This window comes from Quercus robur, chromosome 11 (assembly GCF_932294415.1).
Source record: "Quercus robur chromosome 11, dhQueRobu3.1, whole genome shotgun sequence".
Classification (NCBI taxonomy): Eukaryota; Viridiplantae; Streptophyta; class Magnoliopsida; order Fagales; family Fagaceae; genus Quercus; species Quercus robur.
This window is the reverse complement of record NC_065544.1, coordinates 19,613,858-19,636,908: the sequence shown is the minus strand read 5'-3', so window position 1 is coordinate 19,636,908 and position 23,051 is coordinate 19,613,858. Positions and strand designations below refer to the sequence as shown.

The 23,051-nt window shown below is 33.7% G+C and overlaps 2 protein-coding genes and 1 non-coding gene across 3 annotated transcripts; 2 read left to right on the top strand and 1 right to left on the bottom strand.

Moving 5' to 3' along the window:
* Positions 1–7,669: 7,669 nt before the first annotated feature.
* LOC126705447 (uncharacterized) lies at positions 7,670–15,358 on the top strand. The gene is made up of 10 exons (XM_050404470.1): positions 7,670–7,929; positions 8,025–8,135; positions 8,221–8,286; positions 8,900–9,076; positions 9,168–9,281; positions 11,737–11,808; positions 11,982–12,065; positions 12,173–12,273; positions 12,614–12,698; positions 14,678–15,358. Exons 1-10 carry the CDS (start codon positions 7,846–7,848, stop codon positions 15,065–15,067), a joined length of 1,284 nt encoding a protein of 427 aa, XP_050260427.1. The 5' UTR covers positions 7,670–7,845; the 3' UTR covers positions 15,068–15,358.
* A 2,705-nt stretch (positions 15,359–18,063) lies between these two features.
* On the top strand, positions 18,064–22,641 carry LOC126706265 (uncharacterized). The gene is made up of 2 exons (XM_050405659.1): positions 18,064–18,913; positions 22,184–22,641. Exons 1-2 carry the CDS (start codon positions 18,203–18,205, stop codon positions 22,268–22,270), a joined length of 798 nt encoding a protein of 265 aa, XP_050261616.1. The 5' UTR covers positions 18,064–18,202; the 3' UTR covers positions 22,271–22,641.
* On the bottom strand, positions 20,486–20,557 carry TRNAQ-UUG (transfer RNA glutamine (anticodon UUG)). Its single transcript has one exon. It is a non-coding gene; the product is annotated as a tRNA-Gln (tRNA).
* Positions 22,642–23,051: the final 410 nt, after the last annotated feature.

The window sequence follows — 23,051 nt, the reverse complement described above, 5'->3', positions numbered from 1 at the left end:
AAGAGAGAGAGGTGATATGTGTTTAGAAATGGGTATAGAGATGGGTATAGAGAGAGCAACAAATAAGAAAAAATGGGTAGAGAGAGAGAAAGAGAGAGTGAGCACGCGTATGTAAAGGGTAATTGAGAGAAATAATAATAAAAAATTGAAAAATTAATTATTTAAATAAAATAAATTGTAGAATAGATAGACTGATGTGAAGGATTTTGAGAAGTAGGTATGTAAAATAGAAAAAATAGATTTTTAGTGTAAAATAGATAAAAAAAATTTAGCTGAATTTATGTGAATGCTCTTATAGGGAAATAAGTAATAAGTTAGCAGTTCCTCAATTATTCACAACGTTTCCTTTTTTAAAAAAAGTAGTCCTTGAGCTTTGTAACTTTAAATAAGGCAAGCAATGAGAACAAGAAAGTCTTCTTAACTAAGTTTCAAACGTTTGTGTATATATTTCCTCAAAAAAAAAAAAAAAATGTGTATATATAATAAGATTTAGATTAATTAAGATCCCACAGCCTCTGTGATTGAAAATAAGAAGACTACTAATCAGTTAATTTGATAATTTTTTATAAGATTAATATCAGTTTATTTATCTTTTTGTTAATTGTTCTTTAGTAAAAATGTATTAAAATATATTTAAATTTTAAAAAATTAAATGAAAATTTTAAAATTTACACATAAAAAAAAAAACACTAAAGATAAAAATTGAAAAAATACGTGGCAAATAGACATTGTTCATGAACTTTGTCCATGAGCCACACGACAACACACAAGCAGGAAAAGTCAAGCTTTGCCTTAAATTTGGAGATAAGCTTTATTTATTTAAAAAATAAATAAACAAATACAAAATAAGTTTTCATCAATCGAGTTTTCAGCTACTCACAAATAATTTATATATTATATATATAAAATCAAACGTTTTGACTTTATCTACCTCTCCAAAGATTGTCGCATCATTATTAATGAAGCGTGAGTTCATCAGTCGAAATAGGCAGATGGAACCAACCTCCGGTCTGCGTGAATGTATCCTCAAAGATGGTCACCGGTGTGGTGCCTGCCACAACGTCTCTGATGCCAAAGTTAGAATAGAAAAGCACTTTATGAAATGCAACAAACTAGCAAGATAATAATGAGTGTTTCTTAGAGTGTGTATGTGCCTTCTGTTGGTAATGTGAAGGTTTTATATATATGGCTTTGGTTGCTAGCCGTTATGATCGTTAATGCCTTTTTCAGTAACGCCTCCTGCCTAATAATGGGGCTTTTAATAGGCTCCCAACGGTCTGCATGGTTGGTTTTGTAACTGTCCAAGTCATTGATTGATTATATTGAATGATTTTCATATCTTCGTCATTCAAGATGACTTCGTCATGATTGTTGGCTTTGTCTAGGAGACGTAATCTCGTCATTTCCATCAATTATCATTTTTTTTTAAATAAAATTATTTTGTATAGTCCAAACTTAACAAGGAATGAAACTCTATTTCTCTAACAAGTTTAACTTAAACTCAAACCCAAACGTTAATAATTTATCTCCAAATTTGCGAGGTTAATCATGAACTCTATAAAAGCATTGCAAACCCTAAATTTTTTTTTTTTTTAAGCTAAGTAAAGGTATGAGCTCCTCTTCTATTATTTTTTTCTCCTCTATTTTGTTAAATATATATATATATATATATATACATTTTATGGTTTTTCATGTTTTTTTTTAAAAAAATAATTTTCAAACATGAACCACCAAACTCTCTTTAGCCGTTTCTTACAAGATAAAAAAGCTTGCAACAATTGAAATTTAAGGTTGTTGCTATTGCATATGCCTTTGCTTCACCTCATGATATGAAAGTATGTTAATTTTTTATGCAGAAAGCTTATATACGATATACTAAGAGGAGGTATTGCTTTCATTATTTCAACGTGGGCTCCTGTTCAACATTTTTTAAAACTTATTACTTTATGGGTTCATGTACTTACTTCTTTTTCTTATATTTATTGTTTCAATAACTTATTCTTTAATTATATATTTTTTTTGGCATCAGTTTAACATTCGAATTTGTGTAGTCATATATATATATATATTGTAAGGACTGAATTTGGATTGGACCTAGTGTAAGATTGGATTTAAGCCCAACAAATCCAAACAATAAATTTGTAGAGCGTGGATGAAAGAACTAGTTCTACTCCAAAATATGGACAATAAAAGTTGCTGAATTAGGATTGTTGAACACAAGTAAATAAGAAAATCTGTCATCGGCACGGCCTGAGGAGTTTATGTTATAATATCTTGTACTTTAACAAAGCTATAAGAGTTCACCGTATTCTTACAAAGATTCCTTGATTTTTTCCGATCCCCTTTCTTTAGGCCACTTTCCCATACTATATACTACAAGTTTGGTGTCATCTCTATCATACATTTGTAGGTTAGATTCGAGGAGCTCCTTTTTGTCCCATCCAATATCTCCTAAAACCATCAAATAGTAGCTGTAAGGCTGCTTGGCCATTGTTCAGGTATCACCTCCATATTAATGCGGCCAAAGAGTTAGTTGGAAGGCATTTAATGTGGAGGTAGCAGCTTTTGAAGATATTTGTTGCCTCCCTTTATTCACTCCTTGCCCAACGTCCAACTCCTAGTTGTGATGTAATTTTGAAAAAGGTCTAGGGTGATATGACATTCTTACTGACCTTGGATCCTCGCTTCCGAAATGACTTTTCTCCTCGGACATGTGTTGGACTTATCTCGTACCATCTTTATTTTTTTCTTTACACTATTCCCATTATAACCTCATTTGGCCATTCTCGGATTGGTTAATGTTCTTGGATTGGGCCATAGGCCCAATTCGTACAGCTTTAATAATACCTCCTGACTAACTTGCCCCCACATATATATATATATATATATATATTTTGAGTTTTGAGTTTTTTGATTCATTTCAATAGTTATAGCCATGGATTATTCTTTTGAATATAACTCATCTTTCTCTTATATTTTCTATTGTTTAGTCATGTATATTTTGTTTTGTTTCAATAATTTCTAAATAGTGAATCATCTGATTCTTTAATATTTTTTGGTCTTTCAAAAGTTTTAATATCTGAATTTTTGAGTTATTTTTTTCCAGTATTTGAAACTGTTTGACAATTTTTTTTTAAGTTATTGCGCGTTCAAGCAATGTTTTCTTCATCAAATTATAACATAAATTGAAGTTATATAAGAGCAAATTATGCAATAGTGTAGTTTTTTAATCAATTCAAGATTTTATAAAATTATTTTAGTTTACCTCACAAATAGGTAAGTTCCCGTACATAATACGGGTTAGCGACTAGTTTGGCTATTTTGTGAACTTTAATTGAAGAAACAATTTGTTTTTTTTTTTTTTTTTTGTTATTCTTTCTCTCTATACTGCGTTATTTGAAGGGTGCTCCTATGCAAGGTCTATTGTACAAGTCCTGTGCTTCTATCTCCAATAGGTTTTAGTGATGTTGATTGAGTTTTTAGCCGTTCTAATTGGTGATTCACTTCTGGCTATTGTACCTTTGTCGAAGGTAATCTTGTTACCTGGAAAAGGAAAAAGCAAAATGTAGTCGCATTTTCAGTACTAAGGTTCAATATAGTAGTGTTATGACTCATATTCCTTCTGATATGTTCTGGGTTTGCTCTCTCCTCGTGACTTGGGTATTAATGTTCCTACTCCTATGCTAATGTTTTGTGACTATCAAACTGCTATTATTGCTAACAATTTTTTTTTCCATGAGCATACCAAACATATTGAGTAAGCAAGAATTGCACCACGACAAATCTATTAGCTCTTTTACACCCTTAGAACTGGCAAGAGCATGCAACCACCTTAAGCACACGTTTTAACTCCCATTTGTGAACAAGGAGGCCCCAATTAAGAAAGGCAACGGGTCAAGTATGGGGCGGCTTTCTTTATGACTGAACCCAACCCGCCACTCGCCCCTCAAAACCTAAACCCACCCCATTAACTAAATGGATTTTTTTTAAAACCCAAACTTGCCCCATCGGGCCCTGCCTCGCCATGCCACTTCAGGGGCCTAATTTAAAGCTTGTAATCCATGGCCTAATCTATGACCCAATCTATATATTTATGTTTTCCTGATTTATGATTTTCAAATTTATGATTTCCCTTTCAAAATCACAAACACAAACACAAATCCTATCACAAACACAAACACAAGGCCCAATTTGAAGACCCTGAATCCTAGCCCAATCTATTAAAAAGAAAATCAATATTAGTGTATCACACAAGTCTACAATAATTTAATTTCATATGTCTCATTTTCCCTTTCAAAATCACAAATCCAAATACAAGAATCCTAAATATTTTTCAGGATGAAATAATAAATAAATAAAATGTAAAACACTAAAACACTCCAAAATCAGAACCACAAAACACCTAGAAACCCAAAAAATAATCCCTCATTTTTCCAATCAAGGCCGAACCACAACCACCATAACCACAGTGATCCATCTACTCAAAGTGTAGTAAACCTAACAGAGTGTGTCTCTGTGAAACAACATTGACTCAGCGCGTTCCAACAAAGACCCAAATCGTAATCATCCATCACCCCCACGAGGCTCACCACAAGCTCTTTACTATACCATTCCTCGCCAAATGAATACATCACAAAAATGGTGATTGGGGTCATTCTTCAATTGAGATTCTATTAGAAAGTGAAAGTGAGGGCAGCTAAGAGTGAGGGAGAGGGAGGCGGCTAAGAGAGTGATTAGGGTTAGGGAAGTGAAAATAGAGAAACGAGAAAGTTAGAGCAATATTTATACTTAGGGTTTTTAAATTTTTTTAATATTATATATGTATATAGGTTGAGTTCAGGGCGAGTATGCATAATACCCGCACCCGACCTGAACCCGCTACAAGTTGGGTTTTTAAAACCTAAACCCGCCCCATTTGCTTTGCGGTTAGGTAAAACCCGCCCCATTAGGATTGGGCCGGGTCAGGTCAAGTTAGGCAATTTTTGCCATTCGTAGCCCCAATCAAATAAAGGATAAATGCCATAGCCATCCATGTCTAATCACCTTATGTCACTTGGGTCTAGGACATGAAAGGACCTAAGAGATCATAATTGTAGACAAACTCAACCACAATAGTTTACCTAAGCATAACTTGATCTAGGGCTTAGCCCGAGACATTTTCCAAACCAATCCACTTGCCTTCTAGTAAACCTATAAAAGTTTAAGGGAGCCATAGTTTTTCCCCCTGCAATTCAAGACAAGGACCATTTCCCATGGAGTTTGAAAAACAAGGACATCTTCCTAAACCAAGGCCACTTTTAACCCAATATAACTATAAGGGTTCCTTTTGTGGTCCAATATGTGTAACCACACCTTTGTTTGGGTTTGAGATGAAGGTCAAAACAAGAACTTAGCAAAAAAGCTCAAGTTGTGTAGCTTTCCACTCTAGGTTTAAGATATGGAACTTGGTACCAATTTGCTAACCCTACTCAGAAGACAAGTAATGACTCATGCAACTCATGAATTAGACTCTATTCAACCTGAGAAGTGGGATAATTTTCACCCAATGTATGCATGATGTGTGATGCATGTGTAGGAAGGCTTAAGTTGTAAATTGAAGAAAAAATGGATTGTCACTTTAAGCTTTTTACTCTACTTGTTTCACAAATATCATCAAAAGAGAGGCAACTGTAGATACCACATGTTGCACCCTATATGACTTAAGCCCTTGTTCTCCAATTAATACATATGAAGGAACCATCACTAAGAGGCTTTAGTTAAGCAAGACACAACATAACTCAAAGATTTTCAACAATAAATTGCCCCACTGAAACACAAGCAAGCATTCAAAGAAATACTTAATCAAATTTCTATTAAAGTTATTCTTGAGTAAAAGTGAGTTTTATTTCAAAATTAGTTTTGAGTTTAAGTTCTGCTGACCAAGGCCTCTATTAGGTCATTGTTCCTTTAGTTCAAAATTTGCTAACTCTTGTTTGTGTGGTAGAGTAGCCATACAAATCGACTGAGCAGATGGTCAAATTTCAAGTTTTAGTTCTCGCTTAGAGGTAAGATCACTTTTTTTATTTTTACATTCACTTTAATCTACTATTTTATTTTAGGAATTCAATAGTTTAATTGCTTTCTAGTCTTGGATTTTTATAGGCTAGAAACATATTAAGGGTTGAATTGATACATTTTAGGGCTTCTACCTTCGTGTGTGTATGCATACTTGACCCTACATTCACAACCTTGGTCATGCGAATGTAGGTTTGTCCAAAAACCCAAATTTTGAGTGTTCTATGATTTGTATTTTGTTTTAATTAATTTTCTATTTTTCAATAACATGTTAGTAACATGCTTAGGGCTGTAAATTATTAGAAACATGCCTAGGTTGTTTGAATCTTGTACATGTTTAAGATTGAATGAGTTCTAGGTTCTATGGTCTTTTAATTTAAAATTTTGATTGAATCTTGTGTGTGTTGTTACTTTACAAATTTTATATGATTGGAAAAGGCCCATTGAGGGTCCTTATCAAAATATAGTTGCTACGAGGTATGTAAGTGAAGGCAAGCCAACTCGACCAAATGGGTTTAAGGGTGTTTAACACCTTCCCAAGTTCGTACCTTAACTTCATACTCAATTTCTAGTTCGTTGTACCTTTGCATATGGTTCAAGATCAATTCCTAGACCTAAAATAGGTGGCAACTTCCATTTCTTTGATCTAACCCAAATGAGTAGCGGCATACTCCCAAGCCTGTGTTTAGTTAGGGCTACACTAGGCTGCAACCATGCTTCCAAACAAGGTGCCCATAATCACATTACTTGAAAAGTTAGGTAAAAAAGAAGAAGAAGAAGTCAAATATCTCATTAAGCCTAACTAATTTAATTAACTTGCATCATTGTTAACTACTTTTTTGGTTACCATGTTAATTGTTAGTTTCTATATTTTACCAAAACAAGAAAAAATAAAATGTCAAACCTTTAGAAAAGAAATAACATTAGGTCCCATAAAAAGGTAGGAAGAACAAATATGAAATTTTTTTTATATATTACCATAGAGCAATCTTACATGTGATTCTTTTTTAGAGTAATCTTGCAAATGATCCTAGTCATTTACAGTAAGTAGGATTGTACAATCATACATTCATACCATCGGAATCGCGATTTCAACAAAGCATGATTGAGAGACCCAAGGGTTGTGAGACAAATTCTTACTTTTTTGTGGTTATGTATATTTAAACTTTAAGAAAATATTTTCTATTTGTGACGATGCAAAAAAACATTTTGTTATAAAATGCATAGTTTTTCATTGATCTTTTTGTTTATTTTATATTTCAATTCTACTAAATATTGTAAAACTCGAAAAATGTATTCAAAAAATATTTTCTGGAAACATAACATTAAATTCTCTTTATATATATAGATAATTTGATAGGCTAGGTTAGGCTAAAGGCTCTCAGCTAAATTCTCTTATATATTATTAGTTTCAATTTTAAAGCTTTTTGTCTCTCAAATAAAAGATCTAGCTTCAAACTCTATTTATAACAAAGACCTATTAGTGTTTTAGGTTTGATAATAAAGAGGAATTCGAACTCTATTAATCTATTTATTATATTATAACAAAAATCAATTGGTGTGTTGAGTTTGATGATAATGATCATCGAATTAAACCAAAATCTAAAAAATCTCCGAAGTCCAAAGTCCAGACTCGAAGTCCAAAGTCCAAACCCACTTGAGAGACTAGGGGCCGCACACAGTACAGCATAACTTGTGAGAAGGGTTTTATTTCTTTGTAAGAGTGAAACCTACTATCAGAGCATCACCTCTTCCTTCTTCTTCTTCTTCTTCAATCGAATTCGAGCCCCAATGGGTAGCACAGCAGCGGCAGCGGAAAAATCAGAGGAGGAGCTTCGAAGAGAGATCGATGAGCTCCTACGCCAACAGCGCCAGGTCTCTTCTCTCTCTCTCTCTCTCTTTCAAAAACTCTCTATACTTGCCTTTCTCTCTCTCTCATTCTCTTTTTTAACTTAAAAAAAAAAAATCAGATAACGGAGCGTCTTCGAGATCCTCGTGGACTCCGGAGGGGAGGCTTTTCCGGCACCGGCCCTCGCAACCTCGCCGCCAACGGACCTCGTCAGCGTGGTTTCCTTCGACCCGTATGTATTCACTGTTTGTTTCCACAGAAAAAACAAATTTGGAAGGAATTTGATTTTTTATTTATTTTATTTATTTGGGTTTCAGGCTGATAGGACTGACTCCGATGATCAACCTCCAGCCAAACGCCGACTTTCGTCCGCGGTTGTCAAGGTAACAAATAAAACAAAACACCCTCTGTTTCGTTGATGAGAATTTAGGAAAGTAACAATTTGAAGTTATGATGTTTTGTTATGTTGTCTTTGGTTTGATGATAACTGAGTAAAATAAACAGAATGGCAACCTAGGAAGTACGGACACTTCATTTGGGGTGCTCGTACCCATGTTGTAAGGGTGTCCTATTCGCGGTGTCATGTTATAATTTTTCAAAAATTGCTTGTATCATATCCATACTAGTGTCCGTGTCCATGCATCCTAGATGGTAACATTTAGTTAAGTTGAAAATGTTGCCCAATTAGACCATATTTATATGTGTAATGAGTCCAAACTTGTACTATATGTGTAACTTTTGTAATCAAGAAGAGTGGTTTGTGGTTTTTGTAATCGCTATTGGTGTAATTGGTTAGGAGTCTTGCACTTGTATAAATACTTGTAATCCATGGCATTTTAGAATTGTAGAAAAAAGTCTTAGGTTTTATGGTTTTTTGGGGGTTAAATTGTGGATAATTTTATGTATTATTTGTCCATTTTGAAATATGTTTTGGAAGGCCAAAAAATAATTGTCCAGATAGTGCTTAATTGAACTTTTGCTGATTTGCAAATGAAGCTGGAGGATGGAGAGGCCGGTGAGGACGTAGAAGTAGCAGAGGATGTGAAGAGTAAAGATTCAACTAGGGAGGAAACTGCTGGAGCTGGCACTGCTAATCAGATCGACAGAAAGCCATTGAATTTGCAGCAGAGTGGCTGGTCTAGAAGGGATGGAAACCTAAGAGCAGCAAAGACTGTAAATTTCATATACTTTAATCTTCTTGAGGAGTGATGGTTTGGAGCTCTAAGTCTTAATTCTTTCATTTTTTTTTTTTTTCAATTGCTAGGATTCTGAAGCTCCAATGACAGAGCATGTTCCGAGGGTATTGCCGAAAAATGAGGATCCAAGGTTGGTTAATAGGAACAAAAGAATGCTGGGGCAGCTTTTGGGGACTTTAGAGGTATGTGTATGATAGCTGCTTGATTTTCAATAGAAATTGGGACATTAATTATATTGATAATTAGAAGTTGTTAGTTCAATCTACAGGCTGAAATTTATTGACTTATTGTTACTATTATCATGGTCTTTAAATTGTATTTAAACTTCCTAGTTGACGTCATGATAAATTCTTCCCTGTGTTTTCTTAAACATTTGTATATGATTGAAACTGTTGTTATCTTAATGAAGTTTTGTTGAGACGAAAATAATTGACTTTGTTGCTGTAATTGGAGAAGTACATATGTTGTAAAAAAAAATGGTGGGAATGATTTCTAAGTCATTTTGCACTAGATTATCAATATATAAATCATATACTGTATAATAAAATTGGGCTTAGAAGCGGTGGATGTGCCAAGTAGCTGTAAGGACACTGGTGGTTAGTAGCTTAGTGCTTTGTTGAGGGAAATTTTAATATTCTTTGGGATACATGGGCTCCCCTGGGGCTAAAAATTATCAAAACAAGAAAAAGAAAATCAGTGAATATAATATAATAAGGATGCTGGTGGTTAATGCTTTGTTGAGGGAAATTTTATATTCTTTGGGATACTTGGGCTGGCCAAAATAAACTTAAGCCCTTTTAGAGGAGTTGAGAGTTGACAATATGTACAGAATGATACAGTGGTTTAAGACTTAATGAAATGAATTTTGTATCTAAATTTGATAACTGGGGTTATCAAAACCATTTGAATTCCTCTTTATTTGACAATCTGATATATTATGAAGGCTAAAAATATTCTTTTTGCCAATAAAATATAGCCCAGGCTCTGTTTTCATCATTCTTGTCCTTGAAAATTAAAAATGTTCTACATTTCATGTTTTCATCCTCCCTGATAAGTTTAAGGAACAAAAACAAAACATGGATGATATTTCAGGTACAAAAGTAGAACCTTAACTATATCATTTTTGTCCCTAAGATGTAGTTTAGTTTCTATTTTTGTCCCTAAAATATGCATTTGTTTAGACATGCTGACAAAAAATTTAACGAAAGTAGACAGAAGGACAAAAGAGGTGACATTTTATATTTTTAGGGATGAAAGTAGAACCTTTTAGATATTAGTGAAAATAGACAATGTGCTATATTTCAAGGGCAATTTTTTTTTTTTTTCCTTTTATTAATGAATTTTTTAGGACATACAACCACCACAAGTCAATAATTTAAACATCTATGGTTCACTTTTTGCTAAGGGATTATAATTTGTGGAGGAAGTGAGTTATGACTAAAGTGAGTATTTTCAAATGGAGGACTTCAAATTGTATTTTTAAAAGTTGGTCATGTATTTGGCATTGAATTTATCAGTAATACTTTCTAATATGGGCATTTAAACCTTGTTTACACAATGTTCAAAAAGTTATCTTTAATATGGACTAAAGCGTGCTGTTTGATGAGAGGCAAAATAGATGGATGGTAAATCAATCCTAAAATGATATTGATTCTTGAATTAAAGCATTTAAAGTTGGACTTAAAGTCTTAAGCTGGACGTGTAGGAGAATTTTTCATATGGGTAGGTATGGGAGATCTTATCACGCCATGATATGATGGTAGTCACCATGGTATCTGCTAAAAAGTTTATCTTAGACTTGTATTAGATCAAAATATATGTATTAAGGCTTTTTTAGCAATGTAGGCAATCAATAACCCTAAGGAGTTGGTCCAGTGGTTCTAAAGGTCTTATGAGATCCATGAGGTCCTGGGTTAAAAACTCCTAGCCAACATCTCGGCGTTACTTGCGAGGGATATCTCCTTCTAATTACCTGATGTGTGTGTGTGTGGGACAGGGACTACTCACACTCAAGGAAATAGCCAGGCATTCAAAGAGGTGTGGACACCTAAAAAAAATAAATAATGTAGGCTGTCTATGTTATATCTCTCTCTTTATTATTAAAAAAAATAAAAAATAAAAAACTATAGTGTCAATTAAAAAATTTCTTCAAAGAAAATGACAACAGCACACCAGTACACAGGAAGTAGGATTGCACCCCTTATCCGCTATTTTAATATAATTTATTGCTTATGAGGGGAAAAAAAACACTAAAATAAACTTGGTTTGAAGGAACTTTTTCCAAGCCTTTAGGTGGCAATTCTAAAGGCTATCCGTGTGTGCTTTTAATTACATGACACAATTAAAATTCACTTGGTTATTAAATAGGTCATAAATGGATTTTGTGATGAAAAGCACAAATCGATGTTCTTCTAAGTTTCCACCTAGTAGTTTAGAGGAAGTTCTTTCAAACTTGTTTGATTGGAAATTCTTTCCCAATGGTGATATCTGAAATAATGTTATAGTGGTTCTTCTCCTGAAATTTGTTTTCATGAGCAGTCATTTGTGCATCATATTGTCAATTGAATATCCTGTTGTTTGTCTTCATAAATTTATAGTTGTTCATATATTTACTGTTTGCATGAAACTGTGTTCCAGAAATTCAGGAAAGAAGATATGCAGCTGTCAGGAACAGAAGCTTACATGCGAAGGTCGAACTCTCTACAAAAAGTGAGTGTATTTAATATATTGATTTATGTCAACTGAGAAACAAGTATTTTAGGTGAACTGTAATAACCATGCCATGAATGAGGAACTCAGTTATGATTTTTTTGGATGGTTTTCATCTTGAGTTTAACAATGAAATTGTTTTATGATACATAAATTCCTTAAATATTATTCAGGCTGAGCAACGAGCACGTGAAGAAAGCGAGAAGCTGAGGCAACAAGAACGTGAGCAAATTGCCGAAAAAAGGAGGAGAGATCTGGTTTGTTGTTTATTATAACTTTGTGGTTACACCTTTGAAGCTTCAAAGGTGATCTTTTATTATGATCCTTACTCAATATCTTATTCTTGTGCTTTTATTTTGTTCAGACTCTCAGAGCACGTGTAGTTGCGAAGACAGAAGAAAAAAAGTTGGAATTGCTGTTTCTTCAGTGGAGTGACCACCATAAAAAACTTTGCAATTTTATAAGGTAAATTTTCTTCAGATATTAATTTTTCATGCACTCTTTTTATTGCAAAATTTTTTTAGCATGTGACCATCCTTGACAATTGAGAGCCCTAGTACGCCATTTCTAATGAAATCTTTCTGTACTCTATTTCTACTGCAGGTTATGTTTAATTTTGGTCCAAAAGTGTCCATAGAATTTTATTGAGACAAAGATAAGTTTCTGTTCATGTGGATTGTAGTGATGAAGCATTTTGATCAGTGGATGGTTCCTGCTTCATTGCAGGGCTTTAGGTAGAATTACACAGTTAATTATTGTCCTACATTTTACTGGTTGCTGATTGGTTGTGGGATTTTTTTTTCAGGACCAAGACAGAACCTCCAATATATTATTTACCCAAAAAACCTCTAGAAGAAGACGAAACTGTGGTCCAGCAGCGTAAAGAGCAGGTGAGTCCTCTGTTGCACTTCTCTTATAATATGGAGTTTTCCTGGAGGAATATTAAGAAATTGGCCCATCTTTTGAATTAAAGCTGATTATCTTTCCCTGATATTTCATAAGAAACTAAATGTTTTGAAAAGGGAGTTGATGGTTTACACTTGGCATCTCAACTTTAGTTTAAACCTGCATCAATATATCATTTATTCAGCATTAGGGAGGACCATTTGAGGCAAGAGGCCCAAGACCCATTGGCGATTTTAGGAAACAATTATTAAAACCCAATCATGTATGGGGTCGGTTTTTGTTGAGACCCTAGGGGTACCCAAATTGGTCCAAATTTTATACCTATAATAATAACCCCCATATGTTTGTATAGTTACCTCAACTAGGGTTCCTCATCATAGTTATCTGTCTCTTCTTGTTAATCAATCCACTTCTCTCTCATGCAACTATGTGGGGGGTGTTCATGGGTCAAGTTTGGTCTAATTTGGGTCAACCTGCCACTCAACCCCAAGCATGTATAGGTTGGGAAAGTTCCCAACTATTGTTGACCGAACAATCAAATGAATCCTGCCAAAGCTCACCTCCGACTAAGCAGTCGCATTGCCATCCCTGCAAAGCCAATCAACCTTATGGAGAGAGGCAGTGACTAAACCTCAGCTGAGGATGTTGGGCTTGCCATTGCAGGACTGGGTCTCAGAGGCGTAGAGGGTGAGGAGGGCAGCCTGAAAGCTGATGAGGGAAGGGAGGGAGAGGGGAGTTAGCTTGCTCACACTATTGTGATGCCTTGACGCCCAAGCAGCTGATGAAGATGTGAGACTAATTTGACTTAAATCAGAGAGAAATGAGGCAAGGGAAGAGGGTGGAAAGTATTAAGAAAATTTGGGGAGGGAGGGAAATGAGAGAAGAGTAGAGTCCTGGCAGCTGGAATATACTAAATTTCTGGTCACAGTCCCTTTCTCCTCTCCCCATCACTATCCTTCCAAACATTCAAGCTCAAAGCCCCAAGTTCTAAGCACTTCACTTGGCTGAAGCAAAACTAGTTCAAAGCATCATGCCTTTTTTATTTTATTTTTTGCTAAAAAAATATGAATAATTAAAACCTATGGCTCGATCTTGAAGGAAATAACAGGGACCATTTATTTATTATACAAAAACTCTTCTTTAAGGTGTAGTACTACACTCTACACGAACTTTTTTTTGGGTTTATTAATCAAAAGAGAGAAACAGGGATAATTTATGTGCTTTTTGGTCTTTACCTTTTAGATATATTTTTTTATCAAACTGTATGTTTCATTATGACCATAGCTATTACAGTTTATATTTATATAATCACAAGAAAATTAGATAAAATGTTATATTTAAACATTATATGACTAGATTATTATTGTATTGTCAATTGATACTTGTTTTCAAATTTACTATATAAAAATTTTAAGAAATTGATATCACGTTTGTATAATTTGAACTAATCAACTGTGTAATTGCACAATTCATTTGAGCAAATAGGCGAATCAAAATTCTATTTTGTGTTTGTTAAATTTTTTATTATGTGTTATGAATCTTGCTATTAGAGATTATTATAAATTATATATGAAAAATATGCACTTTAATCATGCTCGTGCTTGTGCTCTACACTTTGCACCTAGGCTCTAGAAGTCTGTGTGCTTAAATGCGCTTGACACTTTTAGAGGCTATTATACATTATATTTGAAAAATATGCACTGTACTTTAATCAAGCATATGTGCTTGTGTTCTATGCTTTGCACCTAGGCTCGAGAGGCTTGTGTATTTAAGTGCGCTGGACCTTTTTACCAACACTGAATTGACATTTTTTATGTAAAATAATGGCTTCACTAGATGCCAAAGCTGTTGGGAAGGTGATGGTATAATTAGAGTTAGAACTGTTACTTATATTTGTTAGATATAGATTCATATGAAATTTTTTGCACTTGACCATTCAACTTGTACAAATCTGTATATCCAGACATTTCAAGAGTGGAAAACTGCCAGGAGGGAGGAATTGTCGGAATATCAGAAACAGATCCAGGAGCAGTCTGTTGCCAATGTTGAAAAGGAGTTGGAAAGATGGCAAAATGCAAGGAAAGCAAGGAAAACAAATAATGATATGTTGAACTTACAAGAAACAATGGACAAAGAATTGGACACACATAGGCTTGAGCATGGTCCCAAGAAAAGAAAGATCCCTGGTGGAAACAATGAAGAAGAGGAGGAGGATGATGTGGAAGATATCAATGTTGGGGAGGATGACATGATGGATGATGTACTGGATGTCGATGACACCAGCAGCAGGAGAGGTGATGAAACAGTCAGGCCAGAGACCGATTCTACTGGTCCGCAAGATGACAATATTTGATCACAGTAGTCATGGAAGCCATCCTATTACACCTCTTTCTGGTTAATCCCTTTGAACTTTTTTTACATTCTGTAGCTGTTTTATTACATGGCAAGCAGGCAGTTTCTTGGGTTGTCATTGTTTTTTTCTTTTTCTTTTTATTTTTATTTTATTTTGGCCTTGATGGGTTCTGAGTTTCTGTTTCTAGAATGAACATATCCTTTTTATATTGCCTGTATTAGTATATTGTATTGCTTAGATCTTGATGAAAACGGTGAAATGTAGAAGTATCTGAAGACTTTGTGCGTGGAAGAGTGATTGTCATCTAATGAGTCTTTTATTAGAGGATACCAGCTCATTGTGTTTTGGTCCCTTTGGAATGCCATCAAAAACAGTTTTTGAATTAATCATCAGTGCAGAATTTAGTTCTTATCCAGCTGATAATGAACTACTGTTCTATGGGGTTTCGTTTTGGTCTTTTTTTATGGATTCTTGAGTATTCATGTCCCAATACACCTCCCTTTTGTGGGAACTAGTAAACTACCGAACTAGTATTTTGTTGGTTGAAAGAACAATTTAATTAAAATCATACATTGAATGAAGGATTTTTTTTTTATAAATAAAATGAAAGGAAAAAAAAAATATATATATATATATATATATTTATATATATATCTTAAAGCTACTGAATGAGAGTACAATGTGAAAGATTGAATATTTTTATAAATTATGGTATAAAAAACCTTTTCCTTTGAGAGTTCAAGAGAAATGGGAAAGACTATTGAATGAAATGGTTGAGAGAAACATTTTCTTTTTCTTTTTCTTTTTTTTTTTTTTTTCTCTCTGGAACCAAATAAAATAGAATTTGATAAAATTTTGATACCCGTAATGCCCTGTTATATTTATCAACTTCTTGTAATAATGTAATATTCCTTTCTTATTATTTGGCTCAGTTTATTCTCCCTCCATCCAAACTAACCGTTAATGATATATGGAGATTATTTGTTTCATTTTTTATGTTTTTCTTTATATTCCAACAATCACAACTTGCTATGTATTTATTTGATTTTTTTTTATAAAATAACCAAAGTTTAAATGGAAAAAAAAAAAAATCAAATCAAATCAAACACATGACATACCATAATTGATAAAAGATAAAGTGAAATATAAAAAGAGAACAAAGGATTTGATTATAGTGGTATAAAAACTATGGGGCTTCTTGCATAAATCAACTATAACATTTGGTACTACTTGCACTTTGCACACCAAATTATGCAATTTAATATTCCCCCAATTTTGGCAAAAATCACCAATAAGAAGTAACAACACCATCCTTCATTTGGAGGTTAACTTTAACAAACATGTGCAAAGCATGTAACCATTAACTGTGTAAATGACAAAAAAATGCCTCTGATAATGAAATTTACTTCTCTTTGTTTAGTCAGAGTGCATTAGGAATTAACCTATATATCTCTTTGTTTAGTCCATAGTTAATCCTTCTTAAAAAAAAAACTCAAATTGACATTCATATGATGAGTTTTTAAAATGTTAGCGCTCTAATAAAAACATCCAAATAGCTTTATTAGAATGCTAGTGATCCAAAATTCTCCCAACAACATAAAACATATTCTATTATCATAGACATAGAGCCTATGTTTCTAATGGATTTTTATTGATCATTATTTTTCCCTAATAAGACATCCTCACTAAAACAAAAATTAAATATCTTTAAACACATGACCCAAAATATCAATGATGTAGTTTTTAACTTCAACTAACCGCCTTTAATCCAAGGCTGCCTCAAGAATCTGAAAAGGAGGAGTTAAATAAGGTGAGATAACTTAGTAAGTTGTACTTGCTAACCTAGTAAGATTCTAGAAAACTTTTACACACTTGAAATGCCTCAATAAACATAAACACGTACTTATTAAAATTTATCTCATTTCTTTTTGTGCGAAATTTATAATTGCCAGAAATCCACCTTTCAAACATCATACTAAAATACTCGGATAACAAAAATGTTCAAATACACATAACAAACATTCTTATTTTTCGCTCCCACTTTTCCATCTTTTGTAATTTCTTCAAAACATGAATGTTATTAAGCTACAGTGAGTAATAATTTGAAGATGCCAATCTTTTTATAAGTTTTTACATAACTCAACTAATTATCACCCGTTGATATTTTTGTATATTTTAGAGTCAAATTTTGTCCACTCTTGTAGTTTGAGAGAGAAAATAAAATTTCTAACATAAAAACACATCACAAATTCCACTTGAAAAACTTTCTTAACTCTTAAGAAACATGGAACAATTATTCATTTATAAAAATTAAGAGATAAGGTTACATATTTATAAATAATACTAGTAAATAACAAGTATTCAAAGTGTGGGAAGATCGGAAGAGTGTGTAGTGTGAACTGTGAAGTGTGTGACTGTCTCCCATGGAGGCATGTGCGGGGTCCTCAAGTCTTGGTGGAGTCCACTATCAATCATGTGAGTGTGAGAGAGCAAGACTCTTTCGCCGAATTTCTCATAAAGTCCACTTTTTTCTTTTTTTCTTATTATTTAATTAATTATATTATATAATTCATATTACTAATATCTTAGTCTTACTTTGCCAATCATACCAAGCTGCACTCCAACAGTCCAACTCCAACCTCATCTCTGTCTGCAGTACATTCTAATAAAAAAAAAAAACTGTCTGCAGTATGCTAAGAACACGTAAAATTGTACAACTTTTATAACAATTTACTTCCGTAACAAGCTATGAATAGTAAAAATACAATAATGGATCAAGATACATTTTTACCGCTCACAACTAAACACATCAACAAATTATAACATATATTAATGAAATTATGCCATGATCCGAATTATAACACAAATTATGCCATGATCCTAGCATTATCCCTTTACCAATACACCGTATTTTCTCCAAATAATTTTTTCATTGTATCGCTGTCTGTCTTGTTGTCCCTTTTTATTATTCTCTTTCATTTTTATCTCTCAACCAAAAAGCCATACTCTCTCACTCTCTCACGCCCTTTTTCTCTCTCTCTCTCACACTTTCTTCCTTCAAAACCAAGGAAGACCACTGTAGAAGAAGAAGAGGAAGAGGTAGAAGAAGAGGAGGAGGCGCACAATAGCGCAAAGATGGCAACGAGGACTAATGTGAACGGTGAGCACAGACCACCACCACCACGCCCACGCCCACAGCCACAGCCACAGCCACATCCACAACCACATCAACAACCACCATCATCGCGGTCTAACTCTCACCACTCCCACTACTACCCAACGGCGTCGTCTTCTTCATCTCCATCTTCCTCCTCAGCTTCCTTCAAAGGCTGTTGCTGTTGCCTCTTCCTCCTCTTCTCTTTCCTAGCTCTCCTAATCCTAGCCGTCGTTCTAGTCATCATCCTAGCCGTCAAACCCAAGAAACCCTCTTTCGATCTCCAACAAGTCGGTGTCCAGTACATGGGCATAACCACACCCACTTCCAACTCCGCCACTGCCACCGATCCCAACAACCCGACAACCTCGGCCTCCTTGTCCTTAAGCATAAGGATGTTGTTCACCGCGGTGAACCCCAACAAGGTCGGGATCAAGTACGGCGAGTCCAAGTTCACTGTCATGTACCGCGGAATCCCATTGGGTGAAGCCTCGGTCCCTGGGTTTTACCAAGAGGCCCACAGCGTCAGACAGGTGCAGGCCACCATCGCCGTTGATCGAATCAACTTGCAGCAAGCTGACGCTGCCGATTTGGTTCGTGACGCTTCCTTAAACGACCGCGTTGAACTCAGGGTCCTCGGTGATGTCGGTGCTAAGATCCGTGTCTTGAACTTCGACTCTCCTGGCGTTCAGGTCATTTCTAAATTCAGCTCTTTTTTTTTTTTTTTTTGGGGTTCTCAATTTGCTGCATTATTAATTAATTGCTTTTTTGGGCTTTCTTTTATTTTATTTTATTTTTTGGTTCTGTGCTGAAATCTTGGTCCCAATAAAATTATGGGTCTATCTCCCACTTAGTTATCATAATAATAGTAATGAAGTACCGAGTAGTGAGCACTGAGCAGTAAGTAGTGAGTAGTTTATCTGAAACTCTGAATTGAGACTGATATTTCCCGGAATTTAGCAACTCAAAAATAAATAAATAAAAGTTTATCTTTGTTGTGTATTTGCATTTATGCCCTTGAAGTTCGGTGTATTTCCTTTTTCTGCATTCTGCATTCTGTTCTCTGCTGTGTACCTTTTATTTTTGGTTGTTGCTTTTTGAGTGATTGAAGTAGTGATTGGCCTTTCGGTTTGGTGCAGCTTTTTTTTTTTTTTTTTTTACGTTTTCTTTTTATTAACAGTGGTGGGTTTTGTGTTTTTTTAAGTCATCCTAAATTTGTTCTGAACTTGTGGAAGTAGCGAAACCTTGTCCCCTTGATCTGGCATTATGCTAACTTTTATTATTATTATTTTATTTTTTTTTCTTGTTAGTTAATCCTAGTCTTTGGATATAATAAAAAAGCATGCGGAAAAGTCACTGAAGTCCGTGTTCAGTGTTTACTTTAACGGTGGTGCAAATTTTGCTTTCTTTTTACGCTCCTTTTCGAAAACCCGCTCCAATTGCATCATCCTGCTGCCTCAAGGCCCTTGATCTTTTTCTCACCTTTTCTTTTTTACTATCGTAAATTTTTTTACTGTTTTTTAGGTTCTGATTTTTTAAGTTCTTTAATTCAATTCAATCATTGATATGGATGGTATCATTAATCGTTTAAGAGTAAAAAACTTATTAGTTGTAAATTTTTAGGTGATATAACTTCTTTTTTTTTTTTTTTTTTTTTTTTTTTTAAATTCTATGAATCAAGGTGGCTAGAACTTAAGATCTCCCATCTCCCACTTAAATTTAAGTGTTAAATCATTTTAGATATACACTACTGTTAATTTATTTTAAATCTTCTCTTCTTTTCTCTTGTATAGGTTAACATACTTGTATTCTAAAAAAAAAAAAAAAAAAAATTAAGCATTCAATTTCATTAATCAAATCATTTAGTAGAAGATGTTTGGTACATGCACTTAAAAATTGAAAACATATATTTAAAAATATGTGTGAAAATACGTGTTGATAAAAAAAGTGTGAAAATATATGTAATATTGCTTAAAAATTGAAAATATGTGTTTAAATGGATGTAACTAATTAGCCTTAGTTCCTCGGATCTTGAAAGTGTTCCTAGTCCTAGATGTTGGGTCCATGTTGTTGTTTTTCATTGTAATGTTTCTTCGGTTGTCATTAATGTTCCTATCTTTTTTTGTCTTTTCCTCGTTTTCTTTGCCGATTAAGTATTATATTTCGTTGTCTGTCATTATTGTTCTTTTTTCCTTTTTTTTTTTTTTTTTTCTTTCTTTTTCCTCGTTTAATTTGAAGTAAAAAAATTATGTGGAAATTGAAAAAGGTCCCACCGGGAGTCGAACCCAGGTCGCTGGATTCAAAGTCCAGAGTGCTAACCACTACACCATGGAACCCTGCTTCGGTGTCACTGTTCAATTTTTTAATCCTTATTAAAGTAATGGAGTTTTCTAGATTCGGATTCGAGACCGTAACGGATCACCTTAACATGGGTCTCCGGTTTGACAAAGTATATATATGATAGAAATAAAGTAGAAAACTGTAAGAATAATAAATGAGCTGTTTCTAGGCTTTTCAAAATTGATCAATTTAGACGTCAAAAAAAAATTTTTGATCAATTTAATATATAATTATTGTAAGAAATAGGAGAAAATGAGTAATGGTTTAGGACCAAGTTAATTTAGGAATCAAGTTGATCAATTTTAAAAAGTTTTTAGACCCGGTTGACATTTGCTCGAACCTAACCGTATTTTATCCTAAATTATAAAAATTTAAAAAAAAAATTGAAAAAAGGAAAATTTAGAAGCCGCTTTCATTGTCAGTCTCATAGGGGAGACGAGGTCTCTGTAATTTGTACAGTCACTCTCCAGTCTCCATTATAAGTAACCATGTGAATTTTGCGTATTGGACCCCATGCGGGCCCGTATTATGTGGTTATAATCAGTTTCAGCATACAGTAGTAGGTAGAGATGCCTTATAAATTTTCTTTCTTCTTCAAAGCACTGTATGTTTTTGTTGGGCTGTTTTGTACACGTTCTCAGTCCATAATTAGCCCATAGTTTCTGTTTGCTAGTGAGGATTCCGTTACTTTTTGTATTTAATAAAAGAAGAAGATTCCATTACTGTCCACTTCACACACTCAATGATACTTTTCTAGTTAAAGTTGCCGTTCGACTTTAAATCAAAGATCTTGTAGAATTAAATGAGTGTCTTAGTACATTGGTTAAAGTTTAGTTTTTTATTTATTATAATCTATCAGTTTTTCTTGGTGAGTGGCACAACATTAAGTTGAAAAAGGTTTTTTTTTTTTTTTTTTTTTTTTGGATTTTTTGATAGGAGGTATTTGCTCTGTTACTTTACAATATTGGGATCCATTAAATTCCTCCTTATTGGGTGCATTAACAAAAGCCATTATAATATATTGTCTAATATGATTTAAGTTAAAATAACTAACGGTCCGGTATAATTTTTTCTAGATAGAAAGGTCTTATTCTATCGATTGGCGGATTAGAATTAGAGCTAAAATGCATTTCCTGTGGATATTAGATCATTCATATTAGTCCATATATAATAGAAAAAATGTGTAGAATTTACACAGTTTTGCCTAATAATGACCCACGTTAGTCCGTCTATAATTGTGTAAATTTACAAGTTTGCTACAATAACCGTGTAAATTTATACTAACATTATTCATTTTGCATTTTGTTGTTTGTTATTTCTTTACATATTTCAAGAATAAAGGAAGCGAGTGAATGGTAATTGTTGTGTGTGAAGAAAGATAAATAATTTTTTTTTTAAATGATAATTTAATGAAATGTAGCGTAAAATAGAAGATCTAATGTGAGATGTTTTGAAGAGTATGTATGTAAAATAGAAAAAGTAGATTTTTATACTAAAAGACTGAAATTTTTGTACCAATTGATGCAAATGCTTACTTATGCATCATTTTTTAGTTTCCCCCTATCTTGATGTATATATGAGTTTCACACTTTAATTTGTAAATATTTATTTATGGTGAGCAGGTATCAGTGGACTGTGCAATAGTAATAAGTCCGAGGAAGCAATCTCTCACCTACAAGCAGTGCGGTTTTGATGGATTGAGTGTATGAAATCTGAACACTCAAACAGCCCCTTAGTAACAGTAACAAATTCCACATCCTCTGTTATTATTATTATTATTATTTTTTTGTTTTATTTTCTCTCTCTACAATTAGAGAGCAAAAATGAGAAAGCCACAGAAAAGAAGGCTGGAAAGTAAGTATGAAGGCCCCAAAAAACCTCTCACGTTGTGGTAGAAAAAGCAAAGCTAGCTTATAGAGAAGTGAGCAGATTCTAAACTTGAGGAAAAAAAAATCCCATAGATTTTGTAAAAAATTTGTATAATTGGTTGGTTCACTTGGATGGAGAATTTTCTAACTTCGTGTAAAGTGAAATCTAAAAAAGTGTGGAATTGAGATATTCCACGTCTCATTGCCTTGTACTCTCTGTGTCTGTGTCTCTTTTGTTCAAGTTTCAAGTAGTGTAATCTGGTTTGCATTGGTGCTGCTCCACTAAAAGGGAATCCTAGAATTCCACTTTTAAATTTGGCTAAAAACACAAACGGAATCCAAGAATGCTACACGGGCAAGACTCGTATATAAATTTTTGCGTGAATAAATTTATTACATACATCAAAATGTACGGTGCATTGAGATTACTAGACGTCATGACCATCCGTTAAATGAAGAGTAAGTTTGGTATCACAATTTTGTCACATAGCAATTTGTGAGTAGTAGAATAATGAATCCATAAGGATCCACCATTTTATTTCTATCACTTACAACTTATTATAGAGGAAATTTGTGGTAAAAGTAATGAAAATTGATGTAGCATTAAACTTAATCGTAATTG